Consider the following 23,934-nt stretch of genomic DNA (forward strand, 5'->3'; position numbering starts at 1 on the left):
TGTGATGGCACTGAACAGAAACAGGTGGATTTTTTAAAAAATGCTGCTTCTGTTGTGGGAATGCAGCCACCTTTCTGCTGCCTGCCTCAGTGAACAGGTTAGAAAGGAGCAAGGTGGGACACATCAGATGCTAAATGACACAAAGATACACTCACCTGCACCACTGCCTTCAGCTCCAGGTCCAGCACCAGGAGGACGTGGAGCTGCTGGAGAGGGCCCAGAGGAGGCCCCGAGGAGGAGCAGAGGCTGGAGCCCCTCTGCTCTGGAGCCATCTGAGGGAGCTGGGGGTGTTGGGCCTGGGGAGGAGAAGGCTCTGGGGAGACCTCCCAGCGGCCTGCCCGGGCCTGAGGGGCTGCAGGAGAGCTGGGGAGGGACTCAGGGTCAGGGATAGGGACAGGGCAACAGGGGGTGGCTCTAAACTCAAAGAGGGGAGCTTTAGATCAGACATTAGGGAGAAATTTGTCACTCAGAGGGCGGTGAGGCCCTGGTGCAGGTTCCCCAAGGAGCTGTGGGTGCCCCATCCCTGGTAGTGGCCAAGGCCAGGCTGGATGGGGCTGGAACCAGGTGGGCTTTAAGGTTTGGGAATGGAGGCTTGAAAAAGCCCGTCTGGAAGCGACACGACTCTCAGACTGAGAAAAATCTGTCTCAATCTTCACTACTCCTTCCCATCAAATCTTTTGCACACTGAAGCAAAGCACTGTTTGCATGCAGACTGTATGGGCTAAAGGAACCCACCACAGGTGCTGTGAACGCATGAAGCCTTCAGCACCTTCAGGGACCGCAGGAGCTGCGGGGCAGCAGAGCGCTCAGCTGCTGAAAAACCCAAGGCCACACGAGTTCTTCACCCCCCAGACAAGTGGCAGAGACCGCCAGTGTTGTCCCAGGGAGACAGAGCACTGACCAAAATAGAAAAAAATACCTCCCCATGCACCCCCTTAAAATAGTAGGTAACAGAGCCCCAGCTCTCCTGATGAACTCTTTGTAGGTTTTGCAGTCCTGACGTTTGAGGAGATCTGCCAGCCTTACTTTAGAGAATCTAAAACAAGCTAAAAATCATAGCTAATTAATTTGTTTATTCATCACGTGCAGGGCTGGTGTCAAAGAGCCAAAAACCTGGAAGCAGAGCTCTGCAAACTGTGCAGAGACTTGGGGTCTCAACCTTTTCATGCAGCCCTGCAGCACCAATTCCTTCTCTACCACCACAGCCCATGTTGAGCTGCAGGAGAAAAAGCAAATGAGCTGGAAAAATAAAAAAGCTTCAGGCAAGTGTTTACACCCAAGTCACACACACACACCCAATGGAAAGTGAAGGCAGCGCTAATAAAGAAGATTCACGACCGTAATTAAAGAATTTTAGAGTCTTCAAGGTTTTAATTTGAACAGACAAGTCTACTATGTTCTCAACATATCTACAGCAAAGTTTACAGCCACTTCGTATCTGGTTTTCTGCCCTCAAATGGCTGAGCAATTTCAGCCATTGTGATTTTTCCTCAAGTTTTACTTTTTTCTTTTCTTGTTTGTTTTGCAATATATTCAATACCACAGCAGCTAGGATTCTGTACACATACAGCATACATCTAACAATAGCACGAAACTCCCAGCCCTGTTACTCATTTTGTTTTGAAACGAAAACTGACGCAGCAGCCAAGGCCAATGAACAATTCCAGATGTTTGGACAGGAGTGCACTCGTCACTTAGCTGTTAACTCGTACGAAATCTATATAGCAGACATCACGCCATGCTATTCAGTGCCACAGTTACAAAAGGAGTGCTGCTACGGACACCTTCCCCCGTAGAGGAACCTGTAGGAACCTTTCCAAGGCTTGAGAGAAGCAGACAGAGGCCGGTAACGCCGTACAGTGCAATTTAAGTTACATCGTATGCAACGTGGACGCCGTGCACTTAACCAGGTCGCCACATTCAGGAGTTAGATCGATACAATCAGGATATTGAAGGTACATATTCCCTTTATGTTCGTGAAAGCTGTGCAAGTTAGTTCTTTTTCCCTTTTTTTTTTTGGGTAAATGGCAGTGTCCCCGCCTTGACTGACCCCAGAGCTTGGAGAAGGGGCCCCTTGATGTCCAGCTTATTACGGGGGTGCAAAAGAGTAGACACGGGCAGCTCAGCTGCTGAGGCAGAGCTGGGCACTGCCACAATGCTCAGAAAGACACGGGTGACTGCAAGCAGCGTGTCACTGACTCCACGGGGCGAGTGCAGCAGGCTAACAAGAAGCAAGCTGATCAAAGTGTATAAATACGGTGGGCGTACGGGTAAGGAAAGAAGGGGCGCTGCTCCACTGCGTGTTACCAGTAGCCACCAGGCTTGAAACTGGAAAACGCGGGGAATGAAAAGGCAAACAGACCGTGCGAGTGGCCTGCTACAGGTCTGAGAACCCAGGAGAGGACTCCCAGGAGAGATCTTGTCTCAATTCCACCTCACGCAACACCCTGCAGGACTGCAACGTGGCACAGAGGCGACTGGTTGCGGGTTAACTCAGCCCTCCAGCTCCTGCTGCTTGCTGTGAGCACAAGGCGAAGCGTGGCAGAGGAACCAGGGGGTGGGACAACCTGCTGCCGCTGCTCAGGATGACACCAGGGGATTCTCGTTAAGATCCACACTGCCACGAAGCCAAGGTGCATGCACTGGGGTGGAATCAGTCCTGAAACACGAGTCGGGGATGAAATGCCAGCTCGGAGGGAATTTTCTGCCTTTTGTTAGCTGTCACAGCTGGTTACCCATTTTCCTCAGATGCCTGCAGTTTCCAAGAGACTAGAGCAGGCAGGCAATTAGATCAAAAAAAAAAAAAACAACCCTCTTTGCTTCTCTATTATTTAGCTCAATATATAATTATTATGTTACAAAATTGCATAACCTTTAAGCGTGTTTTATGTATAGTCTATTATGGGGAAAATAGTCCCTTCTGAACCCTTCTCTGAGTAGTGATCACGTATTTCAGATGTGCAGGAACAGCAGAAGCTGCGAATTGGATAGGGGAACAACATCCAGGCAGGTGCAGAGCACGCAGCTGGAATTTTAAAGGGAGAGCAATAACGCTCAGGGCTCTCATTTGCAATGCACCCAGAAGGCAGCTCCAAAATCTGGAGCTTGGAGGCAGAAGGAAGGCATGGCCAACTTGACTCTCAACTGTTAGGCAGTAAAGATCACCAGCTACCCTGAGAAGTGTTCCCTATGTCAGCCTTGATTTAGTGAGCACGTCTGTTGTTCTTAATATGCAGGAAGAAACTGGTAGAAATTGGTATTACAGCTGGGTATTTGTTGGTTTTTTTTCCTTCTGAATTGAGATGGCTTTAGGACTGAGTTTAGGCTAGTCAAAAAAAGTAAATAAATAAGGAAATAAGGACTGGAACAAAAGGTATTAAGGGAGTGTCTAAAACTAGCTGTCACAAGTAGTTTTCTTTGTTATGGAACACTTTAACAAGTATTTTTAGTGGCTATACAGTTTTTGCAGAAGACTATTCTCCAGATACTTCCAAGACAACTACAGATCCCGATGTCCTATCTGTCTTTATATTAAGTGGCTTTTAGGTAAAGGCAGCTTCATTCCAGAACACCAAAGAAAAATGTGGAAGTTCAACACTTTTCAAGACATCAAGACGTGTTGACCCAACACAGCTCCACTTGTTTCAGCCCAATCAGGCTGATGGCAAACAACTTGTAATAACAATTCCAGCCACACGCACTGTTTTAATTCAAGTCATGTGCCAACAGGATCGAGCTGAACAAACGTTGAGATGAGTTAAAATGCCAGACCATTCTTCCCTGCCTTTTTGAAGGAGGAAAAAAGTCTCTAGCAAAAACCCACAAACTTTTTAACATAGCAGATTGCAGTCACAGGAACAAGTAGGTACAAAATAAAAAGTTCTCTCTAGCATCTTTAGGCAGTTTTAGCACCTGCGAGTGATTTACACTATGAGTGTTTCTGTAGTGTGACAGCCTTCCAACCTGCAGCAGCAACCTGGGATGTTAGGTCACATTAACTCCCAACTCCTGCTTCTGATGTTTTACAATGTGTCTAAGACAGGTATAAAAAAAAAAAAAAGAAAAAAAGAAAAAAAAGCACTGAATGGAGTGCAAATACTTTGTTGAGCTGTAGATTAAGTGTTGCTCATGCACCCTGGCAATGCCGTGAGCCTGTTCAAATGTACAGAAACAGCCAGTGCGGTCAGAAGCTTCAAGAGGGCAGTAGTTCAAAAAGAAAAGCTTCAAATCAGTTTTGCTTAGCAAGTGAACACCTCCACCAACCGCTTCACCTTTGTGTTTTCCAGGTAGAATTAAAAAAAAAAAAAAAAAAAAAGTTTGTTATTCCTTAGGAGGTGTTTGTCCACGAGGGACAATTCCACCTGAAGGTCATGGCTTAAACATTAGCAGCAGAATCCTTACACCTTGGTCCTGTATTGCACTCAATTTCTTACTCTGGTTTGGTATTTAACCTACGGCTCCCAAGCCACAAAAAAAAAAAAAGGAACAAACAAGTGTTAGATATGAAGGCTACAGAAAACATTGTATAGACTGGTTGAGCTTGTAGTTAGATTATACCATTACCTAGGGAACTAAAGAACTAAGCTGCCTTACCTACTCCTGAGGAGAAAAGGTGCCTTCGGACAGAATGCCTTTCCCTATCTATACAGAAATTCATCATTTAACCCCGCAAAGAGTGTTTGGAGAGTTCAGGGAAATGAAGTCCAAAGTAAGTCTGAAACATCCCATCTCTCGGCCCATCCTGGTCATCCATACCGTTGGGTGGAGGTAATGAGTTCCAGCTTATACTGACACTGAACACAATTTAGAGACAGAAAAGCTGCCAAGAGAGAGGACACTATGCCCGCTTGTGTGCATCTTCTGTAAACAAAAAAAAATCCCTCCCCAAAAGCAGGGAGGTACATAGTGTGAAGGTTTCAGCAGCGGGAAGGCAGGGTCAGCTGTACCAGAGGACTTTGCAATACATGCACTTTCCACGTTTAGTCTTTTAACGTAAAGGAAACTGGAAAAGAAAGACCTGAGGCAAAGCCCTGGCAGCTCACAGGTTCTCCTGCATCCTGTCAGTCGTTTCCAGCTCTGCCAGCTGCCTCCTCAACGCGTTCACCTTTGCCTGAAGTTCCCTGTTGTAGTTTATGATGTTGAGCACTTCTTCCTGGGCTTCATCGAGGAATTTGGAAGGCCTGTTCCACCGAAGGAAGACACCTGAAAGCCAAGAGACAGAAAAAGTCAGGAGGCTTTTTTGTTACAGCAGGGAAGTGCATACAACGTATACATTTTTTTTTCTTAAAAACAGAAATCTCCCCTAAACAGCACTTAGCAATACTGAACCTCCCGAGTTCACCTTTCTAGTAAGCAAGGTTAAAATATAAAAGCATTTTTTTTGCCTTCCTTTTTTTCCTCATATACTGACGAAGACCAATCCATGTTTAGTCTCTAGCTTGCCATGACTGCCTGCTGACTACATTGTCGTTAACTTTTTAGCAGACACAGAAAGGAGAAAGTTTCTGCAGCAGAAAACCTACTGCACAAACAACTCATCTGTTGGCAAAGAAAACTGAGAAAGAAGTCTTTTTTTTTGTATAGAACAAAAAACTGAGGCTTGCAGAATATATATAAATAAAGCCACATCACTGCCGAAGTACTGTGCTAAAAAGTTAAGTGATACTAGGAAGGCTTGGTACGATCCCAGGCAAAAGAACCTGCCAAACTCTGGGAGAAAGCATTACACTTCTGGGGATGCCAGAAATATTTTGGAATAGATTTCAAAGGGAGTGAGATCACCACCAGCTGGACCAGCTGACAGACAATAGGAGTGGACAGAAGCTTTATGAGCAGCCACAAGACACACGGAAACAGAAAAAGAAAACCTGTAACAGAAAAAGGCAGGCTGCCTTACCTTCCCAGAGCTGCAGGCTCTGCGGGGCAACAGAGGGCCAGATGACAAGGCTGTTGGCCTCAAAAAGAGGGTTCATGAATCTGGCCAGCTCTTCAGACCGGTTCACCCAGGACCACAGGGACATGGTCTTTTGTGTCAGCTTCAGCTTAGACCTGGTAAACCCAAAGGACCAAATTAGCTTTTGGTTTTCTACTGTTAAGACTCATTTTGTTTTGTCAGAAACGTGCAGATTAGGCTGCCACAGGCACTCCTGTGTGCTACCAGCCTAGACAAACCAAGGGTGAACACTCCTGCTAATCCTTTCCATACCACTCCTCAACAAAGCTTGGGGTTGGTGGAAACCTGAAGCGGTTTACTCAGCAATGCCTTTCAAAGAAGAGATGAGGAAATAACATTTACAACTTGGGTGGGAGTTAGTTGCCTTCTGTCCAGGTGAAGAATCAGTCACCTCCCCAAAAAGGCTGGCCTGCCAGGTTTTAGAAAGGGATTTAATCCTTCTGGTAAAACAGTATTAGTGCTAGAATTGTGCAATGGGGACGTCCCGTTGGGTCCCTCTGGTGGCAGGAAGCATCAGAGCACAGAAAAGTCCACGTTCCTAGGCCAAATCCACTTCCCAGAGTCAAACAAGGGTTCTCATTCCCTGAATTCTGGCAAACCTCATTCTGACTGAGCTGCCACCCAGGCAGGAGATTCATCATTCCTGTGAATACTTCACGCAGAACAAGCCTGACATCAGACTTCAAACATTTTCTGCTCACAGCTGGACATCCAAACGTGACAGGCAGGTTACTACATGTAACATTCAGTACTCCTTCAGATTTCCTTGCGCTAGTTTTAAATCTGATACAGCTTTGCAGCCTGACCAGTTGAGCAGAAAACAGGAGAGTCTCTTCTAAAAGCAAAGGTTACTTGAAGGGCAGAGAGGTTTCTAGAAAGTTTCAAACTGCCTTTTTGTATTAGCAGCTCTATTTTTTCCTTCTGCTCCTTCAGTGATCTTCAGTTTAGCGGGAGACCAACAGACACGGTCTTACTGGAGTCTGAAGGGCTGAGAACAGAAGTGCCTAAGATTAAAACAGGAATTCAAACCTCTGGCTGCTGCCAACTATCTTGGGAGGCTCCTGGACTCCGGAATTGCCCCACTGGTAGAGCACAGCATCCAAATGGGACTAGAGTTCAGAAGCTAGGTCTGCTCAAGTGCCTTAAAAGCCACAAGGAAGCTCAGCAAGAGGCCTAACACTACCTGGCAAGGCAGACTCCAGCAGAACACATCTCAGCTGCTTCCTTTTAAAAAAAAAATCACAAGTGCACCCATCTGAGTGTTCATAGCATGCACTCAGAACTTCAGCACAGTAAATTCACATTTCTCTAAGGTACAGGTTATATCTAAAGGGATTTAGGGTCCTTCTGTTGAAGTTTTACTACTGTGCAACCAAAAAAATACCCAGAACCTCGAGGACATGAGTACATCTCGATCCTCGAGATCATGAGGACAGATCCTCGTGAGAGAATGTCTTCCATCGTTCTCTACCTCCAGCAGTTAAAGGACGATATAAAAAGCAAATCCTCCGTTTCCTGGGGGTGTTGGCTATAAAGCCACATCCCTGTCTGGCAGCTAAGAGCCAAACTTTGCAGCTTTGGCCCGTGCCTGCCTTGACCTTCTCCTCCAGGCCGATGCTGAGCAGCTTGCTTTGCACAGCTAAGGCTTACTTCACTGTTGAACTCTCATCATTTATTCCTGCCCAGAAAGCGTTTCTGTGTAAGGGATTATATAAGGAAAGGTGGAGGATTTTCAAGGCCACGCAGGGAACAGAAAAGACAACCTAAGGTAATAGTTTGGACTCGGAGAAGGCAAATTCTCACTGACCAAGCCGCAAATTCCTTTATTCACAATGTCCTGATCGTAAAAGGGAAAAATCCCTTAATATTGCCACCGATCACTAACTGTAAAAACCTCACCTGCATTAAGGAAGACCACACAATCACCTTTTTTGGGCCTATAAACTTTTTTTTTCTTGCCAGATACAGGCTGGTATTTACAAGGTTCAAAGTAAGCATCCTCACCAACCTTTCATTTTCGTTGTTTCCCAGGAAAGTCCCGAACTGCGAAGCATAAGCATGTTCAAAGAGCATAATAAGGAATTGTTCGTTGAATTCGAAAGAGCAAGGGAACTGACGCAGGATTTGCCACACACAGTCCAAAAAGAGGAGGAACACCGGGGCCTCCCACTTCTGCTTTGTGTTCGAGTAGGCTGACTGGGCACAACGCAGCTGAAAAGGATGGCCAGCCTAGAGAGAGCATCACACAAAAATAAAGGGACGTAAATACACATAGCAAGGATTTCAGAGCCAGTTCTGTCCACGCACCTACTCTATTCCTGTTCTTTTCTACAACTGTTGCTTCATCAAACATCCAGTGATAAATTGCTAGTGAGCACGAACTAAAAAGGCATGGAAAAAAAGGCATTTCTGTCTTTTTTTTTTTTTTTTTGGCTCTGTAGCCAGCACTGTATCAATCAGAGGATTTTATTAAGAGCAAACTAGTGTAGGGGCACTGAAGGACCGGTCTGAGGACATCAGCTGCAACAGCACGGAGCAGAATTAAAATTTTGTGTTTCTAGTATTCTAAAGAGACGTGCACCTTGGGCACACAAGAGGCAGCTCCCTCAAACTGGAGAATTCAGATGAGAGATACAAGCCCCGTGGAACGCCAGAGGTACAGATGACTCAGTACTAATGGTGCTCCTTCGGACAAGGGCTGCTCACACGAAGCAGGGCTGCGACAAGGCCCAACTTGTTTGCTGCCTCTCAGGCCATTTCTCAACACAAGTGGGAACAGAACAGATTGCCGTTCTATCCCCAGGTACTCACCTGCAGCCACTCCCTCACAACGAGAGCCTCAAAGCCACGTATGGTCCTGCACCTTGGATCCAAGATGATCTGTGCCAAAGAAGTCACCTGGAGTGTCGAATCCGTTCCGTCAGACCCATGAACCAGCACGGACGCACCTTCCCTGTGAGAAAGGTGGGAAGGAGTAACAGTATGAATGAGTAAAACAGATCCTGTACACATCAGCATCACAACAGACCTATGAGATTCTTGTTTACACCCAGGCTTAAGTACATTTACACCTTAACTGGGGTTTACTGTAAGAAAAGCCAATAAGCCAGTGCAGGAGAAAGAAGAGGTAGAGCTTGGTGTCCAGAAAGGAAGATGAATTGTTTGCACTGAGCAAGGAAGCTTGTATAAGAGCCGAGCACAAAGGCTTCCCACCTCACCATCAGCACAAGTGAGGCAGGAGAACAACGTGAGGAACGGATTGAAACGGGACAGTCTGGGGCAGGAAGGGTTTTCTACATTGTTGGGGGCCCACATGCTGTCACTCCCCACACCCTAGTTGTCACTAACACAACTGATTTCCTCTCCTCTGCTTCCATCCGTGGCTGTATTTGGATACATTATCCAAAACTAGTTTAAGTACTCCTGAATTAAGGACAGGATGGTATTGAATTGCATTTACAACCCTCACTCCTCCCAAACCTTGACCCACTGCCTCACTCCTGCCACCATCCTTACACCTAGCAAGGACATTAACTGCAGGCTGGATTTATTTCTGTGCAGAGACCCAAGCCAATCCACGAAGTGTGGGTAAACCAGATCAATCTACCATGCTGCAGACATCACCTGCTTTTTGAACTGAAAAAGAAAACAAAAAAATCTGTACCTTAAACATTGCAACATCTTTGTCCACAGTCCTATGTCTAAAATAAACCCAGAGCCTCTACAGTATAGATAATCTTTAGATACTCTCCTCCTCCCCCAGGCAGTGGCAGAGGCCCCTTAACTGCAAAGCTCCACTGCCAAGCCTGTGTGCTCCCCAAGTGAGGCACTCCAGGAACATTTTTCACACCTTTCTGGCCTTCAGAATTTAAGATATGACAGGGATCTGCCCCAGCCACTCCCGCCGTGGGGCCAATGTAACTAAACTGTTCTCATCAGCTCACCCATAACCACCAGGCTCTGTGCAAGGCAGGCCAGGCTTCAGGTCCGAGCTGGCATGTCCTAACTCCAGGCAAACAGAAAAAGCAAAGAGGAGGTGAAAGATGACAAAACTGCCTACAACAGCAAGCCGGACGAGTTTCGTCACCGATCTTTCTCCCTGTACACAAGGGGAAAGAGTTCCAGATAAAGCTATTGATCAAGAGCAATCATTCCCTGGCACAGCCTGTAACTAAGCAGACGCTGTCAGTGCTTTTAAAAAGCACCGCAGCTCATGTTTTAATGCAGTAATGCTATTTTACCAATGAGACTGCATTTCATCTTGTTTATGTATCTGTGTAACCGATTTCCTAACTGTTAGGGAAAGCTTAAGGTTCCCTGAGCTTTGAGAAGGGCCTTCCCCTTTCAGACCCAAGACCACCACATTTATACCCCTGCATTTGGTTTTACAAACCCTGGCACCTGACCGTTGGTTTTCACTCTCCAGTCTGAGACATGAAGAGATTCTGAGGACAAGCCAGTGAAATCAGCAGGATTTATTAAGCGTCAGGTTAAAAGAGGTCACAAACACTTATAAGGGATGAGCAAGATTGCTCAGATATGACTAAAGAGTTAAGAATTTTGAGAGCAAAAAGCTCTGGACCAATTCCTTAGGAAAACAAAGAAATGCCATTGGTTTAGTCTTTGGAAGTGGAGTATTGGAAACTTTCAGCCGAAAAAAAATAATGTATTTTTTAATAAGACTGTTCCTGCTTTGCTGGGCTACCACACAGTATTTCAGATGGGCGCATTCTCACCTAAACCTTCAGTAAAACAAACTAAATCAGAGGGGCTGAATCAGATGTAGGAACAGATGTCACCTAGCTGATCTAGTATCTATTCCCAGTCAGCGTTTCCTCCCTCAGGCTTGTACTCAAGAGTGCAAATCCAATGGAACATTCCTCCACCACGATGACGAAATAATATCTTGCAAAGCTGCAAGCAAGCTAAGTCATGGTGCCAATTACTAATGGTCTAAATGTCACCTGAAGAAAACAGAGTATTTAATAATTAAACTGTAAGAAGTAAATGAGAAACTTAAGTTTTTTTTAAAAAAAGCTTTACCTGTCAATGCACTGAGCGGCAAGACAAGCTGCTGTTAATATCTCCTTGATGTGAGTCAGCCAGTTGGAAGCTTCCAGCTTACTGAGCCAGCGGTCCATGTTGTGTGACTGGTCATTACAAGCTTCCACGAGTTTGATGAGGCTTTCCTGCAGAATATTAAACCTTCGGGAAGAGCAAAATATTGTTGAAAATATCAGCAATATCACAGCAACCAGGGCAATGCACAAAAACATCCTGATCTCAAAATTCAGCACCAAGACTTGCGTGCATTTACAGCAGGAAGTATGACCCCACAGATGTTGGAGCTCGTCACGCTGCAAGCCTGCTTTCACTGGAAATCCCAAACTGTGGCTAACTGCCAAAACACCACTCTTTGGACACAAGCAGCCTCTTTACTTTCAAAACAAATTGCTCCATGAGGTGTTACAACAGTGCAGCCTTTTCCTTCTCTTACCAGAGCTCTGTGCGTGTTCAGCCACAGGAACATTTCACATGTAAGGTGTGTTGCAGGAGCCTTACTCCCATCACCAAATACGAGTGTTACTGCAGCCCAGCATGGGCACTAGCAAACATCTACCAGGCTTCAAGTGCTGCTTTGTTCTTTCTACTACACTACAAGTTTTAACCTGCAGAGCTGCAACCCCACTGTAACACAGAAAATTTTAGAGTAGACTCAGTTTCACTATGCAGAGCCATGCTAAGATTAAGTTTGGCTACATTCTGAAGAACGTTAGCAAGATGTAGCGGGAGGAAGGCCAAATTTTCACTTCTACAGTTGTTGCAGGATGTCCTCAAGCCCTGCAAAGCTGATATCCTGCATACAGCTGCTTCTCTGGTCCTATTTGACACTACACCTTCCAGGGGCACTGAAGTACTGCTGGATCAAATGACACTTCAACACCACGGATTCCACCGTGTGGTTTCACCCACCTCTCAATACACTTGTGAATCCTTCTCCACTGGGGGTAGTACACTTCTTGTTCAAAGCCCCCTCCTTTGGCCCTGGCCTGCTGGGCAACGTTCAGGGACCTCGTATCGATGATGTAGCCACGCTTTCCAGGCCGCAGCGTGGCGTTAATCAGCTTCTCATCTTCTTTACACCGCCTGCCATTTGTACCCGTCAGAGGCTGGCTACTTCGCATCATGACCTGTGAGGAGGACAAACAACCATGAATTAGGAGACAGAAAGGCTTAAGACCTGGGGCTCAAGTCATCTGTGGCTTTCAGTTTAGAACAAAATCCTCCTCGAGTTTGAGTCACAACATCTAGATGGTCAAACACGCTGATCTGCGCAGCCTGATGCACAGAAATACTGGCACAAATTCCTCTGGTTCTTCAAAAAGCTGCTATTCCCTCTTGCTCTGAATCCTTCGGTTCTTTTCTTCAGTTCTTAAGTACAATTACTCACAGGGACAGAATTTGTTTAAAAAAATAAAATAAAAATAGAAATCGTTAAGTTGTGCAATCACTTGGCTGGACACTTCCTAAGTTACAGAGTAGTTCTTTATTCCTGTAGAATAATCTTTGCAAGCCACTGAACTGGCTCCCTGCTGCTGCCTCCTTTATAAACCAACATTTCTAGGCTGCTCATTCTGATGGGCTCTTTCCAAGTCCATTTTTACAGTATCTTAGTCACTTATATACTAACACTATTAGACACAGTTTTACTCAGTGGCTAGGCTAATAAATCCCAGTTCAACAGGTTTATTAGCTGAGATTTCTTTGGTAAACACTTTTTAAATCAGGAAGCTATTGCATCCCAACAGCTCCAACAACTAAAAGGGGAGGGCAGCCAGTTGGCAACCCCAGCTATAGTTGAGAACTCAAAGCCAGGAGAGCAACATGACAGGCAGCATTACTGTCAGTTCAAGCACTGAGCCAAATGCTACTGTGCTCCTCACACTTGATACACGCACAATTCAGAGGGCTAACTGAACACGTCTTCCTTCAAGAGTTTTCACTCAAGCAGAAAAAGAGCAGAAAATGCTACTTAGGAAGGTGGTGGAGAGCTGATTTTAAAAGCAAGGCAAAAAAAAAAATGAAGGTAGCACAGTGCTGGGTCAGATTAGATGTCCTCTCACTCAGGCCTTACAAATCTTGGCAACAGGAGGCGAGAACACTTAAGAGAATTTGACTCAGAAGCGTGCATCGAGGCTGCAAGCTGCCAGCGGAACACCCCAGCATCCTCAGAACAAGTTACATCAGCAAGAGAGACAGAGAATTACCCACCGATTTCATAAAGTGCATTTCTTAATTACAGCGCATCGGTGCCTCAATTAGATTTTGGCTCACTGAGAGGCGGCGAAGTCTGCGACAGCAAGAATTTGCTCTTCCCAAAACGTGTTAAGCTGAGAGGCTGGGAGAACAGATTGTTCCCATCACTCCATCGACAGTTACGCAGCAGAAGCGGTGCTGGCTGCGTGCACGCTTGCTGTCATCGTGCCTCCGTTGCAGAAGAGCCGGCCCACCACCCAGAGACATGACAAGTGGTTTCTGCCATCCCTGCAGCGTGAAGCCTCTTGGCAGACAAAGCAAGAAAGGGTGCCAGCGGTGGCTTTACAAGCTCCCAGCACTAAGAGCAAGATGAGACAAGCTCATGCCACGTACGCGCCCAAACAAGCAGGCTAATAGCTATTTCTAGGATGGAGATTACTCGTTCCGTCACCCAGAACCAGTTTCACTTAAAAATAAGCTGGAAAATAATGAGTGAATGTCTCATGAACTGCATTGAGGCTAGAGCACAAGCTGTTCTGCTCGTTAAGAGAAGCTGACAAGATTTGAGCAGGTTCACATGGTTCCTTCAGGTACAACCATCAGCCACCCCAACTTACCATCCCGTTCTTCTTATGGTAGTAGCTGAGGACTGGGAAACGACCGCCATAGCGAAACAGTGCGACCTTCCGGAGCGCTTCGTCATCGATGCATTTGGGGACGATAACAACGGGAGGGTAGGTGGGACAGACAGAGAAATCCTTGTTGGCACAGCTCAGACGCCATTCATCTGTCTGAAAGGGAAGAAATTGCAAGGGTTAGGTCAGAAAACAGAATATTACCGCTTGAGTGAAATGTAATAGCAAAGAGGAACTTCCATACTCGGAACAAAGCGCGCACACACGGTGATCTGTTCCATCTGCACCACAGATAAAAGCTCAGTTGTCCCCGAGCATAATCACTTCTGCTCACCCAGGACTCTGAACCCCCCTGTGAGAGCGTAACTACACCGATCAGTCAGATCAAAAGCCTAACACGCACGTATCACAGAAGGTATGCTCCTGCCCAGCCCCTTTAGGGCCTTTTTACAGGTCTGCTGACCAATCCTCCCACGCCAAATCTCCTAATGTTGTCTCCAACCACATCGCGTAGCTGCAGCTCCCAGAAGCTCGTTAACCAGCACGCAGTCATCTCTCCTGCTGCCAGCGAAACTTTGTAAGATCATCCTGGTTCCTGAGGGATTTGTTCCACAACAGCTCCCCATTTAGCTGCTGCTGCCGTGGTCAGAAAGGAATTCGGTGCATTAGCAGACAAATCAGCTCCAGAAGACAAAGCTGCTTTGAGGTTCAAAAGTTGCAACTTAATACTTCCAGCTTGTTTTTTTTTTTCCTGTGGGCTCTGCTTAACATAAACCATGGCAGTTCTTCCTCCAGAAGCACTTCCTAGAACCACAGCAGTGTCTGAGCACCAGGCTGAACTCCCGTTACATAATTTTTCAGCTCCCAGCAGCCAAACATTTGTGAAAGAACCCACTGAACATCGGCACCCTCCAGCTGGCCGCTGGTATTTCTGCCAGGCAGCTGGCACTGAGCTCAGGCTAGAAGGTACGCAGGGTCAGACACAAGCCTAGGCTCCACCTCAGGCAAAAACCAAAGGTCAACAAGTGGTCTCACTGACAAAAAGCCCTCACGGATTTTTCAAGGGACAGATTTTGAGTCAAGGCAGAGCTCCGGTCTCAAATGCAGCTGCACTCAGCAGCAAAGAGGCTGCTCAGCAAGCAGTAGGTCCATCAAGTGGCTGCGAGGCACACATTTTTGCCAGAGGCGCAGAAAACACAGCAGAGCAGCGCCTAAAGCTTGGCAGGAACAGAGCTCGGGGCGCCTGGTAGCAGGGTGGTGGCTTTGCTAGGCTGCATGTTCAGTCCTTGGGTTCTTATTCTCTAACTCCTTACAGCCAACCAAAACTGCTGACAGAAACCTAGGTGGAAAAAGTGACCCAGAAGCCTCTAAAGCATGTTTGGAGTTTAACAACAGCGTTAACCTCTTAAGAACAGCAGCAAAACGACAGTTGGATTTGCCTGTAGAAAGCTCAAGGCAAAAAAATTAAAATGAAATCAAGTCTTTTGAAGAGGAACAGGCAGCTGCTATTAAGGTCTTTTTTTTAATATTTAGTTACCAAACAGGACACAAGCGTAAGAAAGCAAATAAGACCCCGAGTAATTCCTCAGATGAGGCATTTTTGGTACGGACCAGTAAAAAGTTGTGCAACTGCAGCAGGCAGAAACCTCAAAGATGCTGTAAAAAACTGCCCGTTTGTGTTTAGAGAAAGCTTCAGCTAGACAAAAAGTTACAGGAATAAAGCAGGTATCAGAGGAAGAGAACAGCATGACAGTTAAGTTTTCCAGTAACAGAACACAAATTAAAACAAAAATTGATTCAGAAAGTTTGGATTCACATGCACTAACCGCACAACTCTGACCAGAAAGGTCTCTTCTCCTCTTTCCTTTTACAAAGGCGTACTTTCCCGTGCCTGTACCTGGTTATACAAAGCAATCTGCTTGCCTAGCTTGTCTAGTAGAAATATAGGATTGAACAAGAAATGCTTCTTGCAATGAAGTATCTCCTCCAGACAAACACAGCAATCTGATTCATGACAATTTCACAATCAACAGATGCAATACAAGAGATGTGGGGCCTCGGATGCAGCAAAATTGTCTCCTTCGGTGGCAGCCTAAGAAAAAGATGCTGGAAAGCACACATGTGGCTGTTATTGTCACCAAGAACAGTGCTCAGCACTGTGTTCAGCAGCCTACCTGAAGACCTACAGGTCTTGCAGCAGCCCTGTTGTAAGCTTATTTCATTATCCATTAACCTCAAAACAGCTCCTGTGAACAGCTAGGTTTTACATGGTAAAGGCCCTCCCTTTTTCAGAATTAAATTGCCTCTGGCAATCGTGTCACAGGCAGAGATGAAACAGTGTCTGGATCACAGAAGGGAGGTTGGCCGGTCACAGTTCGTGCTTTTTTGTGCCAACAACCATGTTTTTACAGCTTTCTGGGGTGCCGGTGTCAAATTACAGTAGATTTCATACGATGTGCAATTTGTCCACAATTTAAGAAGTGTGAGTGACACAGGAATGAACGGAAACACCTTACTGTTACGTAAGACATAGGGAGGGCAGAATCAAAACCTTGTAGCATGCTTTTTGAAAGTTTGGCCATCACCAATAACACCAACACGAGAGGAATAGAAGAGTATCGACCTGATTTATCTCCCACTTGGTAACTTAGCTCTGCTCACAACCTCCTCTCCTCACCATTTATAACACGGCACAGACAACACTGTTGTGTCAGCCAGTTATAATTCAGTGACAGTAAAACCCAACAGTGCAAGCATCTTCGTGGATTTTACTTGGGATCTCTGCAATTTGGAAAAAATCTGCCATTACTAATGGGCAGAGTGAGGGATTAGCAATTCAGCCACGTGTTGTAGAAGACGCAGAGGCAGGAAGCAGCACAGAGGGCAGGGAAAGAAGAGGTGGACCTCATCTTCACGCAGCAGATTATGCTGCATGAACTCAGAGAAAGTACAAAGTTGCCAGGAGAAGTAACTGGTAATCTAGAGACCCCAGCTTTAAGGATTCAGGAAAAAAAGACAAATTCCAGTTGAGGTTGAACTGACAAAGGATCACAGGGGAGAGGACCCCAAAGGAGGAACAAAAAAGTAGTGAGGAGTGTTTTCCTAAACACCGTGCAGGATTAACTTTCTCTTCTTTCTACTTTGCCTGTCCTGGTACTCATTCAGACAGCAATTTTCAAATGTTACTGTACTGGAAAACTAAAACTACAGTTATTCTTCCTCCCAAGAGCTTGCAGTTGATAGAAAAGGTAATTTTCAACAAAACTGTGTAAAACAACAACAAGCCTTAGAGGACAGTTCAAGAAGCCTTCACAGACCTAGAAGAATCCTGCAAAGCAGTGACAACAGGTCAGTACCTAGGAATGCACAGAAGGCACCAAGCCCTGTAACAGAGGGTGCAGAGACAAGAAGCAAAACAGACACAGGCAAAGATTGAAGCTTGTCTATCACCTGTATTTCACTGTTATCTGCTGCACTGCAAGCTGAGACCAAAACCAGAAAATTCAGCTGTTTTTAAGAACTCCAAGACAGAAGATAAACCAGCTGAACTGCCCAGAACCCTTAGCTTTCCTACACTGACAACAGAATTAAAAATAAATAAAAAAAAAGGGGGCAAAGAAACCCAGCTCCATGGCAATGAAACATCTTCAGGTTGACTATTCTGTGAGTATATAAGCTCCCCAGGGCCATTCCCTCACCCTGAAGAGGAAGGTGAGTTTTCAGAGTTACAGCTCACAGTACCCTGCAACGGTAGGAGCTGGCAGAAGGGAAACTTCTCCATCCTGACCTATGAGCTTTTCCTCGACTCCTCAGAAGGAAATTAAATATTTTCATTGCACATACTCTAATTCCATTCAGTTATGCAGGAGCACAGTGAGGAATGCGATTTTCTTTAGAAGAAATTTCACCTGATGTACCTGTAGCCAATCCAGGTCTCCTGTACCCAGTGCCTCCAGAAAAAAACAACAGCTGGATAAGCAAACATCATCTGTCCTGTGCATTCTTTGCTCCTTTCAGATTTATCCATAGTATCTTTAAAGTCTCATCTCACAGTAATTTGGAAGCACAACACAGCCAGATGGATGATTTAAGGGAGAGGGAAGTAAGCTTCTGAATTCCACTCATTTGACTTAAGAAAATCGGCCATTTACTTGTTCTGGCCTGTCCCAGAATAAAGTTTAATCATAGAACAAGAAATATTTGGTCAACAACATTTTTTATCTGTTGTTCAGGAAAGTAAGTCACTTAACGTGGCTTTTGTGACCATTTCTTGGAAAAAAAAAAAAAAATTTGATCTGAAATTCTAAGTTAAAAGCCCAGAATTAATCAGCAGCTGCTAGGTACATATATTTTAAAGGAATTAATCATTAAGTTTTTAATTAAAAAGAACAATTCCTGGGAAGGAGTATATTCGTATTTCTTAGCAGGAATCTATGTTCAGAAGACAGACACGAACAGAACCATCTCCTGCAAGCTTCCACTGAGCTTTGAGGGACCTCCTGCTGCTCTCAATCCTGCTCTTGCAAGATCTCCCTTCTCACCAGAGGGCACACTTCCACTTCTTGCCTTCTGCTTCTCCCTGAAATGCCTCTGTGAGCTGGGAAAACATCCGCTGCTTTGCCTCCAAACAGGAGAGCACTCTGATCTTAGGTTTGACTCATCCAACCGAATTAAAACTCAAGCTGTGGGGTTAGTTATTAGAAAAGGTCAGGTTTTATTACTTTTGACAGCAGGTGAAGATGGAACACACATCTAATTATGGGACAAAAATAGAAAGACCCCTAAACTTTAATTTTCTGATTTCATCGGATGAATCTGGCCGAGCTAATCCGATTATTCAGTTATTAGTCATAAACAGGAAGTGACGAATCCTGCAGACAAGCCGGGCTGCATATTTAAAAAAAATAATCAATGTTCTTTGATGCTGTACTAATGGATGTGGTCTCAGGAACATCAGCGATGCAGCAAGCTCGCATATCTAGCGCGAAGGACTTGGAACACAGAAATGCAAACCCAAGGCAGTATCAAAACAGGTGGAGTCCTCCAAGGGAGGCAGCTCCTGCTGCACCAAATTCAGCATCGTAAAATGAAGTCTGAGGTACAATACGCAATTCTGTAAGGACAGTTCCTACTCTAGAGGTACCAAAATTGTATCAATGTGTGTTTACAGCACCTGGAAACGCCCTGCCTTGTGAACCCTGCCAGTATTTCCCCTGCGTGAACTAGAGCTATGAGTAGTTTGATTTGGGCATGCACACTGTCATCTTCCTAGAGAGCTATGAACTCATTCGTCATTTTTAAGTTTTTGTTTGTTTTTCAAGACAGCCTTGTTTCAGTTCAGGGGTTGACAAAGATTCATCCTGCTCCAGGGGAAAACTTGACTTGAACAAACCCAGAGCAAAGGCCCTGTACTCATTCTTACAGCCACGAAGCCATCCCCAGAGGACAAACATTTCCTGAGTTCTTATTTCCATTTCCACCAGTTCAAAATCTGAGTTCCAAACAGGATTTTTTACCATGAGCAGAAATGCCTGACGTTTACAGAGAGCACCAGGAACATCACTCATTTTCCACCCAGGCACTGTCAGCTATTACAACCCACAGAAGATTTCCAGCCCAGGCACTGGGTGAAACACTTCAGTGTCTGTGCAACCCTTTAGGTTCAGCTTACCACCGAACTGAGGAGCTCAAACTCTTGTTCAGGCAGGTAAGAACGCCAGCCATCTTCAACGACTTCAAACATGGGCCGGTAGAAGAACGGGTACATGAGGGTGATCGAATCCAACGTGGAAAGCGCCTGCGGGAATGAGAGAAATAAACAGGTGGTTAAAAATCACTCAAACTCCTGTTTTACTCCTAAAACACAAAGGACGCGGTGTTTTCCTCTAATACTGTTGATGCAAGCTGAAGTCATCCAAAAGAACTAAACTATTAAATTTGAAGTACTAAGTTTACCTGCAGGGTAGTTTAGAACAGAGTAACACAATAAAAAAAGAGATAAGAGACAACTTAACCACAACTGGGGATTTGTCTGCACAGTATCACTCGTGCAGGCTATGCTATTTTACAGTGCAACAGAGAATGAGGACAATGCATCCTGAACAGGTATAAGTAATGGGATACCTCCTATATCCTACCACTGAGCTTTAAACTCAAAGAGTCAGTTGTTAATGCTGTTGGAGATGCGTGAAAATTTATTTGGTCTGATTTGTTTTCACCTCCTCATGCTCCACCCTAACTCATTTTCCCAAATGCTACTGGGAAATATTTGATTCAGAAGTGTTTTATTGTTTTTTTAAATACCTACAAGCAACAAATTTGTTTTAAAAATTCAAAAGAGATAATCTCACAATTCTCATTCGCCTTCCACAACAGCAGTGAGGACTTCCATGGCTGAGAAGAGCCAAGGCTGAGGTCTGAGAAGGTCTGAGAACCCAAGTGTGATTATCATCATGAATTCTTACCTCGATAGAGCTGGCGATGTTCAGGCACTCCTCCATGCCAGGGATATCCAGCTGAATGATTCGCAGATCTTTGCATTTTATAACGATGGTACCCAGCGAGCCCACAAACCTGCAGCAAGACAGGAAGAAAGAGCCTCTTAGGAGCAAGATCTTCTAAGGTCTGGCGAGGTATGAAGAGCTCTTCCCACAACACATGCCTGCAAGATAAAATTCCATTAGTAGTAATTCATCTGCAGTATATATGTAGATATATAACGGTTTGGGAAAGATGACAACAGAGAAATATTTGGTATTTTTCAAGCTGTGCTCTGCTTTTCCACCCTCGTGATGTGGCAGTGAGTGGACATATTACAAGATAGAGTTGGTTTTCACCGCAGCTTTGCTTTAAAATAAGCAAGAGAAAAGGAATGTTGTTGTTGTGATTTTTTTTCCCCCAATAAGTCTGGGAACTTCAGCTGGAAATCAACCCAGAAAAACTATGCCACAAAGCAAACACAGCACACAGACGCCCTCTCCAGTCCTTCCTGCAGATGTGAAAGGACTACATCTGAGCAGATAACGAGTGTTTTCCTAACGTTAAGTAGCCAGCAGCACTCACAGAAGCGACGCAGATTTTTGTTTGCGGAGCACTGAACTAAGGAAAATATGGCAGTGCTCACGGCACCCAAAGGTGATGCAAGAAACAGGTACAGGCAAGAAGTGAAGGACCAAGTTTCAGTCCCTTGGGGGACTAAGCAGGGGACAGACCACAGAAAGAAGGGCAGAGCTGCACCAGCTCTAAGAGCAAACTTGTTGCTACACTTTGGGTTGCTTCACCTGAGCTACAAATGTGCCTCTAATTTGTTCTGAAGTTATTATAGGTGATCTTCTGTGCAAGGAAAGGCTAAAGTCCAGAGCCCATTAGGATTTTAGTAGGTAGAACTTTAAAGAAAGGGATTTAGGCATTTTGACCAAAAATCATCACCAGCACAGCCAGTCTGTGCATCACACGTGCTCGCTGCAGCACTACTTCACAGATCCCCAAAGTAACAGCCACAGTGGGACTACTCTCTGTGCTCTAACATCACTAGAGCTACTCCTCCTTGCCCCAATTATTTCAGCAAAACCTCTACATAATATCACTACAAAGTGTTTCTCAACACACCCTACAGCTTACATTTAAGTTATAAAAAAAACTATGAAACACTGAAAACAGCTCAATGAGCACCTGATAAGTGGGGAAAACACCACTTTGCACAGAATATACTCACGTCACAGAGCTGGGAGAAGAGACTTGATGAACCTGATGTAGTACCACAGCTGTTAGGCACTAATACAGTGCCAAACTGCAGCTTTTTACAGTCTTTCTTGGTTTGAAGAGCCTTGTTATTCTATCCTCTCCAGCACTGAGAGGAATATAGTCTCCTTTCCTTTTACATGGAGGACTTTCGTTGCAATTATGCTCACAAAGCTGCTCTCGGGAGGGAGGTGCCCACTCTAGGGACCTTTTAGAAAATGGGGCTGGCAAAAAGGGCTGACTGAAGGACAGGCAGGCACAGCTAGCTCCGTTATAAATCATGCACTGAGTTAGCAATGCACCGCTCCCCAGCAGCAAAGCTTAAAATACTCCTTACTCCCTTCATGTTAACTTACATTTTAGGCTAAAAGAAGAAAAAAAAATATTATAGAGAAGGCTTTTTTTTTTTTTCAACTATGCCTGGTTTAGTACAAGCAGCACTGAGGACGTGGCCAAAGCACCCCGATGACTGAGCAGCAGCAGATGGGAGCAGATCTCCTTAGGTTTTACCCTGCTCTTCTTTACACTCAGGCCACAAAGCAACATTTATCCAACCCTGAAACAAATCAGAACAAACTTCATCTGTGACCAACACTTTAGCCATTCTGAGGAAGCCTGCTATCTCCAACTGCTGCTGCCTGGTCTTTCCTGCCTTGTTGTCAGAGGGGAAATGTATCTTCTGGATTGCTTTGAAAGATGATAAGAGCAGAGGAAGATGAGTTTTTAATTAAAAAATAAATATATATTATGACCAAACTGGAACAGGGGCTGTGCAGCAGACAACGCAACGACCAGATGAGAGGGGACTGGCAGTTAACGGCTTGATGGAAGCACAACGGGGCAGCAGAACACATAAAACTGACAAAAACTATGCTGAGATTTGTCTCTGAAGCTCCTGTAACAAGAGAGCACGGGCAAGACTAAAATGCTATTGGCGTGCTGTAGCTAAAATCCAGTTTTACCACAGCACTCTGGCAAGGAGCATGATGTGAAGGGCGTTATTGATTTTTATAAGGCGCTGGAGGAGTACGGGGATGACGCTGCCGAGCAGCTGGAGAGTGATGTGGGGCTGAGATAACCCATCACCTAGTCCTGCCATCACTTTTGCCTGGCAGATCCCTTTGGTAGGACCTCACCTTCCACTTCTGGTGGGACATTTTTTAGAATCGCAGAATCATTCAGGTTGGAAAAGCCCTCCATGACCACCTGGCCCAATCACATTACCACCAATGTCACCACCAAACCATGTCCCCAAGCACCACGTCCAACCTCTCCTTGAACACCCCCAGGGACGGTGACTCCACCACCTCCCTGGGCGACCCGTCCCAACGCCTGACTGCTCTTCCTGACCAGAAAAACCTCCTCATTTCCCACCTGAGCCCCTAATAACGGCACAAATTCGCCCCTCACCTCTTTTCCACGCAGTCGATGTTGGCGTGCAGCAGCCACAGCTCCTCGCCGCCCTCCTTGCGCCGTGACGAGAAGATGAGGTGGTGCCCGGTGAGGCACAGGGTGCCGCGCACCGCCGGGCACCGGGGGCCGTGCAGCACCGCGTTATCCGCCCGAGGCGTCTTGATCAGCTCCGCGAACTCCATCGCCACCGGGAAAAGGGGGAAAAAAAGAAGAAAAAGGGAACCTGAAGGGGGGCTCAGAGGCCACAGCCCCCGAGCCCCGAGCCCGCCGCCATGGCCGGGCCCTGGAGGAGCCGCGGCCGAAGCTTGTGGGGGACGCAAAATGGCGGACGCCGCCTGGGCGGGGAAGGGAAGGGAGGGGAGGAGAGGGTTCGGCGCGCAATGGTGGTTGCTGAGGAAGGTTCCGCGGGCTGACTTGTCCGCCCGGGGTGTGTGTGGGTGTAAATTGTAGTTGTCCCGGCCCTGTTGTGGGATTTTGGTTCTGTTAAGTCCTTACCCGCTGTTCTGTTATCCTCCCTTAGCCTGTGGGAAAAGGCTGCCCCCACCCCTGCAAGAAGCGGGGCTCCCACTTTCCTGGCTCTGCCCCCCTGCACTATAGGGGAAAAGGCAAAAGGGGAAAAAACAATAAGGGAAAAGACAATACTAGAGATGCGAACAAGCTTTGTGCAAAGCCCTGACACTGCTCTTCACCTGGGTGAAACCCCACGACAGCCATCACTGCTGCTCCTGGCTTTTTCCTCAGCACCCCCTTGACACCTTCGGGCCATGCCCACTTGCCCTTCCAAACCTGAGCCCCAAACCGTGTGGTGATCTTAGGTTTTCTGGTGCCTGTGCCCCTTGTACATCACCCAGTGCTTCATCCCACAACTTTCCTGGTGTCAAAGGAGCCATCTGTGGGCTGTAGGTGCTCCTTCATGCCATGAAGTGTGTCCCATGA

General features: G+C 45.9%; 1 protein-coding gene across 2 annotated transcripts; it reads right to left on the bottom strand.

The window, feature by feature from the left end:
• Positions 1–1,343: 1,343 nt before the first annotated feature.
• On the bottom strand, positions 1,344–23,358 carry MTMR9 (myotubularin related protein 9). Of its 2 annotated transcripts, none has more exons than XM_005030596.6 (10): positions 22,996–23,358; positions 20,310–20,418; positions 19,517–19,642; positions 13,828–14,001; positions 11,927–12,144; positions 10,997–11,158; positions 8,765–8,906; positions 7,962–8,182; positions 5,897–6,048; positions 1,344–5,202 (listed from the first exon to the last, which is right to left on the bottom strand). In XM_005030596.6, the coding sequence occupies exons 1-10, from the start codon at positions 23,178–23,180 to the stop codon at positions 5,039–5,041; spliced, it is 1,653 nt and encodes a 550-aa protein (XP_005030653.1). In that variant the 5' UTR covers positions 23,181–23,358; the 3' UTR covers positions 1,344–5,038. The 2 variants fall into 2 exon arrangements, with proteins under 2 accessions (XP_005030653.1, XP_038032375.1); XM_038176447.2 differs by having other exon boundaries at positions 20,310–20,506; positions 22,996–23,321.
• Between the last annotated feature and the right edge of the window lie 576 nt (positions 23,359–23,934).

Source organism: Anas platyrhynchos, chromosome 3, assembly GCF_047663525.1.
Source record: "Anas platyrhynchos isolate ZD024472 breed Pekin duck chromosome 3, IASCAAS_PekinDuck_T2T, whole genome shotgun sequence".
NCBI lineage: Eukaryota > Metazoa > Chordata > Aves > Anseriformes > Anatidae > Anas > Anas platyrhynchos.

Excerpts from the sequence above, each read along its gene's own strand:
- MTMR9 (XM_005030596.6), bottom strand. The coding sequence starts at position 23,180 with ATGGAGTTCGCGGAGCTGATCAAGACGCCTCGGGCGGATAACGCGGTG. Across the intron at positions 20,419-22,995 it reads ATCGACTGCGTGGAAAAGAG|GTTTGTGGGCTCGCTGGGTA; the intron begins GTGAGGGGCGAA and ends GTCTTGCTGCAG. Across the intron at positions 11,159-11,926 it reads ATTCACAAGTGTATTGAGAG|GTTTAATATTCTGCAGGAAA; the intron begins GTGGGTGAAACC and ends CTCTTCCCGAAG.